Genomic DNA, 9139 nt, shown 5'->3' with positions numbered 1-9139 from the left:
CGGACGGCAGGAGTGGGGCCTGTCGGTGCACATGGCTGCACACTTCTGGAAATGTACAATGAGGCAGTGCTCCTGGAATAGTTAGGAAGCCCTGCCTTTGAACAAACTGAAGGTCCTGACTGACCAAAAAGGTTACAAACAATTTCATATTACTGTTGATGTATGAAAGCATTGCTGTGAACTTTTGACACAATCAGATTTGTCCTAACTGATTTACTTGAAAAGCATTAAAAACTATCCAGTGAAAAAGCAAGTAAGATTACCGAAGGAAGAAGTGGAAGAAGCTTCTTAAGCAAATCTCCTAAGCGTTAACCTCTTTGGCTTTGGACAGCATTTTCAGAAAGCAAGCCAAACCCTCATTTCCCATAATCAATTTATGCTGCAGTCATGCTTTATTCAGAAGTTAAGCATGACAGCATGACTCCTTAGACAGTTTCTATATCAAAAAGAAAGTTTTCCTACTATATATAAGGTTTCTAGTAAAACTCAAACTGATAAATATGCCTAAACGAGATAAAGCAAAATAAATATTTCATAGTATAAGTTTTCATATTTCTTTTCCATTGTAGAGGTCATGAAAGAACATGAGCTTAGAGGCCTCTAGGAAAGGAAAAAAAAAAAAAGATTTACAGTTACAGGACAGCCACTGGCTGCATTTTCAAAGAAAGTCAGGGATTTGAATACATAATTCTCTTAGATTTCTTTTACAATTTTATCCATTGGTTCAAGAATAGAACTGGCAATCTTATTTCCTTCTCAAGTTTATCATTCATTGCACGATACTAAGCCAGCAATTTAACATTTTGATGCTTTAATTTAAAATGCTAAATCACTTGAGGAGGTAACAAAGTAGTGTGATCTTTGTCTATCTGCATGCAACAGATTTCAGGGCTCCCAAAAACATTTACAATTTTCATGTAAATTTAACATGATGTAGCCACCATTTGTTTCCAGGTTGACAGAACCTAACGATTCGGATAAACCTGAAAAGCTCCGTTTTCTTACACTGGTTAGATACGAGTATCCTGCATGTCATTGGTCTCTACATTAGGTACAATGTGTGTGTGTCTAGAGGATTTTGACCAAAACCAAATCTTTCTATCACTGCAGCACTTTGCAAAATTGAATCATAAATATTGTGATTTAATACTATGTAAATCAATGCATTCAAGTATACAAAGCCCAACAGGAAAAACTGTTTTACATGTCCAAGGAGAAACCTGCCTAAACTTACACAGTAAACAAACGTAAAGAGAAAAAGAAAAATATTAGACTTTGCAGTGCTGTGCTTTTGGCATGTTGTCAGAAGGTGGGTGCTTCTGCTCAGAGACAGGGAACTCTAGCCCTGTACGGGAGGCATCACATGCGATGTCTGGTGCCTGAGGAGTTAATCAAAGTCTGTCTCAGCATGCCCAGCAAAACAGCAGCCTTCACTGCGTGTAGTGGATAAAGAGAACATTGCTGAGGCTGGAGGCTCTACTTACCAAGTCTAATTACATTCCTGTTCTAAGCCACTCCTAATGCATTTCAAAACCCAGAAATATTCTGGCCTCTTCAGCCTTTCAGGAACTGTCATGAAAGTAAACGATAGAAGAGAAGAAATGTTTGGGCCTACATATTTATGTTTCATCATGTCTCATAGCATGAAAGTAGAATTTTATTTCACTGGGAAAACAAAATGCAGTCTTGTGTCTGGAGGTGGACAAGCTCCTTTCAAACAAAGTCTGCAGAAGAAAAGGTTGATATGCTATGTCTTTTCATGCTTGGTCTCTCTCCAGATCACTGTAAGAAACAAGTGAATAGATGAAGTGGTAAAGGGGGCCAGGAGAGGAATAACACAGAGACACAAAAAGTAGGTTCTACCAAAACTATGAGAGTAATTTATGGGTGATTCTATGCATTATGTATTTTTCTTTATCAGTAATAGGGAATAGACATCATAAGAAATAATCCGCGGACATAAAATATTATCTTCCTTTTCAGAATGTCTCGAATAAAGGCAAACTATTGTTAGAACTTTTGGGGGAAGAAAGGCAAATATTTAGGACAGAAATCAGCGCATTGCAGCCCACAGGCTGAATTTTGGATTCTCAGAGCTCAAGACAAGAATGGAGAAGGAGGGATGCAAATATGATTTCAAACGGCCTTTGCCCTTTCTTAGAATTTAGTATGGTTTCAAATTGCCCTGTCTTACACACAGCTAGTCCAGTGCCCATGAGATGAGAACAGCTAGCGACCAACCATAAAGCAGCTACATTCCTTCCTCTTGGCCACATAGAGATTTATCGTGTCATCCTACCCACTGCTGCCACTGTATGAACAGAATTGTGTCTACCCACAACATCTACCTGTATTCTGTTTTCCAATAGACTTCATGTTATGCAAAGCAAATTCTTCTGTGCTCCATGATGCTTGGTGAACCCCTTCATTTGAAAGGCAGGTAATTAGTTATTTGTTTTACTGGATGGAACACACTTTTCAGTGAATTTATTGGATACAATTCATACCTGGAGATAGCTAATATGAACTTGATCCATGTTAGTTTTTTTCCCCTCACCCAAGAGAAAACTTGAGCTAGTGTAGAAGTGACACCTCTTTAATTTTCAGATAAACTCCTGCAAAAACTCTTACATAGAGTTGGCTTATACCTTGAAAGCCTTTGAACATACTGTCTTAGATGGCAGCTTAGAACAGCAAATGAATAAGCAATCACACATTCAGACAGGATCAACACCGCCACCACCACCAAAGGCAGCATCCTAGTATGTCCCTGGGCAAAATTCCCGTGTCGCCTTTGAGCCAGGATTCATTCTTTTCATTCATTCATTCAGTCTTTTCCTGAGTTTTCACTTCCATTACTTAGAGAAATGTAAGGTTCCCGTAGCTCCAGGTAACTACACTAACACCTCAGCAAAGTCATGGCTGTAGAAGCAGAGCCTTGTTATAAGCTGTTAAATATTACATAGGGATAGCTTTACTGTTGCACAGAAAACATCTACAAATAGGCAGTTAGTGTATTTTGGCTGTTATCTGGCAGGTCATTGTAGTAATTTCATTGCCAGCCTGTCCCCCAGCACTTTCCATTGGCTTGCTTTCTGTATCTCTAGCCCTAAATTTCAAATACAGTCCCCTTTGTGGCTAGAATAAAGCTCTGCATTTCACAAAGTGGTTCTTAAAATATGTTTGGACAACAAAAAATTCTGTGAAACATCTACTGAGAAACAGGATTCCCTGTATATTTTGTATCTTCTGACTGTGACTGCAAGCTCTCAATGAAGTTTTGGTTTGGGTTTTTTTTGTTGCTGTTGTTTGGTTGGTTTCGTTTTTTTTTAAAATGTCTTTAGAGCTCTTATAAGGGCTCTCTCCTTTCTGGATTCTCCCCTCTCGCTTCAGAGGTTTCTTCCCGCTCCTAGGTACCTACCTTCCCAAAAGCTGTAGGACATAATTGTCTTTCAGTATTCAGTATTCTACTCCCATAGCTGTAAGAAGTGGTGCAAGAATTCAGAGCCATTTTATGGACCCACAAAGATAAGAGGATTGTCAATGAAGAAAAGAGTAAAAAAATACTGCTTCAGAATTACCACAGACCTCCTTATTTAGCTGTGCTTTCTACACAGAAATGCTTGCAACTGTGATATTTTACAATAAAAATGAAGTATTACACAATGCTAATGAATGTTCACACAATTCTTCATGCCTAAAGTGGTTACACAGCCACTTTGAAGACTACTTAACTTAGGGAGCAGAACAGTATTACAGAGCTTTAGGGCCACCTCTCAGCACGGATAGCACACACTCAAATAAGCTCCCTGAGAAATTCTGGCCCTGTTAGAGCCACAAGTATTTTCGCCACTGATTTTCAATAAAACTGTTTTCATCTGTGGTATTTACTCTATAAGCAACTCATTGGCTTACATGCTTTTGTTATATAACTGTGAATTATGAAAAAATATGTGAAACTTCCAAGTTTGGTCGCAGCCAATCCTCCATCAGCAAAAGAACAAAGCTTGTCTCTATTAGTGACAGATTTAGGCAGAATGGTGAAACTTGAATCAAAACATACCATCAAAAGCCCATTCTGTTCTCATCTAAGTGAGCCTAAACTCACTGAAGTTTTCCTAGACGTGCCCATGACCTTGATATCCTAAGGAGCTTGGTAGCCATCTCCTTTCAAAATCAAAATTACAGGAATAAGGCATGGGTCCCAACCTGAGACATTTGACACTGATACTGGCAATGTCAAGATCAAAGCAAAACGGACAGTTGCGGTCACTTTCTTTAAGGCATCATTGGATTCAGATAAGAGTGAGCAGTGGAATGATCCACCTTCTAGGTGACAAGCTCATGGCTCTACAACTGCTCCAGCTGAGTGAGCTTTAAATCTACATTCCTCACCCAGCAAGGTGCACCCCAGCTTCTGCTAGGATGGTCTCCACCCTGATTCACATCCTGATGAGCTTCTGCTATGGAGCAGAAGAAAATTCAAGATTTATTAGTCTAGAAAGACAAAGGAAGAGAAAGCATCTCTTTAGCTTAATAGTTAAGGTACTCAGCTGGGAGGAAGAACTGCTTTTGATCCTTACACTGTTTCTATAGTTTTTCAGTTATTTATTTCATGCAGAGCAGACACAACAGCCCAGGTTCTCCCCACTCCCAGGCACATGATTTAGGTTGGAAAAAATTCATTTTTCAACATTTTTTTCAGATGAACAGCTACAACAGTAACTAAATTTGTAGGTACATTACCTTAAAGGAGTAAAAACCTTACAAAAAAATTGAAACTGAGAACATTTTTATAATTAGCTGCCAAGACTGGAGGGAGGGAACACGAAGAATAATCACTCAGAATTAAAGCCCTTCTTTTACTATTGTTCATTTGGCAATTTTGCAGTTCTAATTCTTTACTCCTTTTGCAAACGTGACAGTGATATCTTTAAATCCTATTTTACTGATTTATATACAGAAGCCAATGCAAAAGGCACTTCTATAGCAGCTTTCATCTGAAAATTCAGTGTACCCTACAAACAGCAGTTAAAATTCATAAGACTTAACTACCTCCTCCAATGTGTTAACAGCTCATTTTACAGCAGGTGAAACCAAGGCAGAGGGAAGTTGAGTCATGTAACCAAGGTCACATAATAAATTCAATAAGTAACTCCAAAATATCTCTTTGCATGTCTGAATTCCACAAAATATTTATACGGGCTGGTTAAGATGAAAAATGAAAAATGAACTTCACAGTTGATTTTTGAAGTAGTTGGCACTAGAATACTACAAATATGCTTTTCTTGATAAAATATTTCTTACAAAACCATATTCAATATTATTCTTCTGAATCTTTTCTGCTTTGAAAATCAGAATTTAAAAAACCTGTTTCTGCACTACACTAGCATCAGGTCACTCACACTGGGGCACAGCACACAGGTATTATAAAACCTATAATCTAGCCAGTATGCAAGAATGAGAGCTGCTCCAGGACTTGCCAAAAACCCTTTTGAACAACCAAACAATTTGGTTTTATCAATGCTTTTTTTTGCTACATATTTGCTACGATGATATTTTCCCCCACTCAATTCTGGTATATGTGCCCATGTGTAAACCTGTACACACATGCTGAAAGAAAAATGCTTTAAAGAGGTTAAAACATTAGATCAAGAGGCTGGCTTTCAGTGTTAGCTTTTGACTCCTAGGCATACATAAGAAATTCTCAGGCAAAATCCTGCAAACCATTGTTTGATCAGGACAAATACAAACAGCAGCTCTCCCACACTGTCACTGCCACACGAAACGCATGCAGCCATTTGTCATATGTTTGCCAGCTTTCTGCCTGACTTTGCTGATGAGGATTTACAGGTCAAAGCCTGGTTTGTTCTCTTCAAGCCCAGTTTCTAGACAACAGTTGAGACGTCCCTCGAAAGGGACTATGGACTAAATTAACTCTAATGTAACCATATTTATGGAATTATTTAACTTTCTGTATGATCCTCCATAGGAAATAAATAAAAAGTTGAAAATTTTATGTATAACATGGCATAAACAAGAGCAAGATCAGTCTCACAAATGTGTCACAGGCACCGTCCTTGTGAGGCCGATTTCTTCCTTGTCAGTTTTTACAGTGGGGGTGTTGTTTACATGCCACAGTAATTCAATTTATTCTTCTCTGATGACATCAATCTTGATGTGTTTGGAGATCCAAGTAACATATCTAATGCCTGACAAAATTCAAAGGCCCAGGACCATTGCTGGCAGTGGGAAAAGGTGCGAGTGAGAAAAAATGAAAAGAAACTAAAGAAGTAGCTTGAGCTTGTTGTGGCCTAAAATTTTCACTTAGCCATACAAAAGAGAAAAATGGCACAAAAAATCAGGCAATACAAATATCTGCAATTTTTGGTCATTATTTATATAACTGCATCACCACTGTTATTTTTCTAAAGAGAATTCATTATTTACCTTGTAATTGACCATCAAAGACTTGGTTATGTAAGACAAATTGCTGCAGCTCAACCAAGAAAAAATTAAAAGTACAAACTTACAATTTTACTCTAACCTTACATGAGATTAGCTTAGTTTTTAATTTTTCTATGCAAATTAAACCAATTTAAATATGAAATAGACAAACGTATCTAAATTAGGAGCTGGACATAATTAACGACACTGAATTTAAATTACATAAGCTAGCGTGACTTTCATATATAGACAAGGTCTAAGTCATAAGATATAGAAGCTCGCTCCCCTAACCAACTGACTTGCAGTACCTTTGATCTAAAAATTTATACAAATAAATACTTTTGTGAATATTCACAATGCCTTTTCTGCAACTGTTTTTCTCATTTATTAATAACAGATTAATGAGAAATTAGCAATACAGACTGCATTTCCCTCCTGTTTTCATTCAACTTGTATATGATAATCTTCCATGGCATTCCGTGAATATTAACAAATTAAAAGGACAAGCCACATTTAGAACTGAAAAAAGTTCTTCCAAGGAGAAATAGGTACAACTTGATTATTCAGATTACAGATCTCTAAATGAAACAACTCATTCCAAAATCAAAGCAGAACTTAGCAGGTTCTCTTTGCAACACATTAAAGGTCTATCTGCAACTGCAGCTGCACATCCTGTACTAAAATTAGAATAGGCCATTATCTACATTCTGTGATTTGTTTAAAACAGAAGATATCTGTATGCTATAAAAAAGCATTCACTCATCGATAAAAAAAGAGATGGAGACGGGTAAACATATAAAGACTAATTTTACAGCACAGACAAGCCATTCCAGTTCATCAAAGAGGAAACACCTCCTTAACGGCAAAATTAAGGATTTAAAAGCAAAGTCCAGTCACACAATCATTATACAAAAAACATCATAAGGTGATAAACAGCAACTGCTTTTGGCAGTATTCCTCCTTGTTGAGGGGGCCAAGACAAGGGGGATGCAGAACTGAAGCCTGATCCTGAAGATTGATGTGGTGCTCATGGGAATTTCACTGCCTTGCATAAAGATCCAGTTTGGAACTAGAGAGAAAGAGAAAATTCAGAGTGCAACAAAAGCCTCCTTGCAATACTGGGGAAAGAGAAAAAGAGGGAAAACAAACAAAAACAGTGCAGGGAATGAAAAACCTGCTCATCACGAAGGCAAGAGGAGCTGAGCTGGACAGACAGCTACACGTACAAGACTTCTGCAGAGAAGCCTTACATGGCGTAGCTTCAAGGAAAATGGATGGATCTAGCCAGGGCACTGCAAAAGTCAAATCCAGTTTGACACAATCATGCATTCAAAGCACACCGCTGCTGATTAGCACACCTCCGTGTTAGCTGATCTACATATTTGGCACTGTCTTAAAAGAAATCTATATTTTTGAAGGGGGTAAATAAACCCTCTGTACATAAAGGCAAGATTTTTAAAAAATGGAATTAATTTAAGCTCCCCTTTAACCCCATGATACTTAGTCTCAAATGGAAAGGAGTTGCTGGACTGCTGCAGAACGCCTTTAGCTTTCTGAGCATGGTTTGTACTTTTTAGCAAGGACAAATAAATGCCAGCAATAACAACAATCAGACTTGAGCAAAAGCACGCACTGGAAGACACTTGTGTAGGAAATCGCAGAGGGCAAAATCCTAATTCGAGAACTGCAATGCAGTATTTGTTGACAGAGCTACTGCTGTATTTCTTAGTGGCAGTAGCCCCAGAAAATAATGTCAGAACCTGTAATTTAGAATTTTCATTGCAAAATCACAGGGTAGATATCTAACCTTCAGCAACTCAAAGTATTCTCAGCACATGAAGTATTAGTGCACTTCCAACCATTTAGAAGAACAGATCCCATCCTTCATTTTGCCCTAAGGCATTATTCAACAGAAATGGGTCCACCTCATACACCACTGGACCTTGCAGCTGGCTTGGTTAAACACCCACACGACACTTTGCATTTAAAGGGATGTGCTCTCATACAACAGCACATCCCAAGATGCCCCAATATTTCAAAAAAAGTCTGTATACTTCTGAACACTTCCTAAACCTCCTATACTATATGAGATGAGAAGCTCTAAGATTCATAGGACCTGTTCCCATAATGTAAATATCAGCTCAACTTGAGTGATTTGCGGCAGAGACAGGTTTTTGTTAAAGGGCAACAGGGTTTTGTCTGCATATGTGAAAAGCCTAGCGTAACAGCATCCAAAGATATACCACAGAGAGAAAATACGGGGTGGGAGGTGGCATGGATTTCTCCTACTGATGTACCTGTAACTGTATCTGGTCCACAAATGTAACTGTGCATGATGAACTGTAAACTGTGTAACATTTTTCTTGAGTCCAACTCATTTTTTTGTCCCCTCCCCCTTTTAAATCCAAATAGCTGACAAAGTCAACGATGACTTCTACACCAAACGCCGACATCTTGCAGAGCTGGCTGCCAAGGGGAGCCTGCCACTCCATCCAGTGCGCCTAGATGAAGAGAGAGCTTATACCATTGACAGTGGCCTAACCAGACAGAATGGGCAGAAATCCAAAATGGCAAAGATCCACACACACCCATTAGGCTACAATTCCCACTACAAGACTTGGGATCCCAACGACCCGTCTCTTAGACGGCAAGCGTACACAAACAAGGGGAAGCATGGGATGGGAGACCCGAC

At 38.6% G+C, this 9139-nt stretch overlaps 1 protein-coding gene across 1 annotated transcript in view; it reads left to right on the top strand.

Moving 5' to 3' along the window:
• LOC104467070 (protein shisa-9-like) overlaps positions 1-9139 on the top strand; it is a gene marked incomplete at its 5' end in the record, with an annotated part of 17853 nt that overhangs the window by 8600 nt on the left and 114 nt on the right. The window contains one exon of the mRNA XM_010080697.1: positions 8860-9133. Within this exon, the coding sequence (XP_010078999.1) occupies positions 8860-9133 (274 nt within the window). The remainder of the gene's footprint in view (positions 1-8859; positions 9134-9139) is intronic.

The sequence above is a fragment of the Pterocles gutturalis genome, unplaced genomic scaffold (assembly GCF_000699245.1).
Source record: "Pterocles gutturalis isolate BGI_N339 unplaced genomic scaffold, ASM69924v1 scaffold30474, whole genome shotgun sequence".
NCBI classification, from domain to species: Eukaryota; Metazoa; Chordata; class Aves; order Pterocliformes; family Pteroclidae; genus Pterocles; species Pterocles gutturalis.
This window is presented reverse-complemented; position numbering and strand designations above follow the sequence as displayed.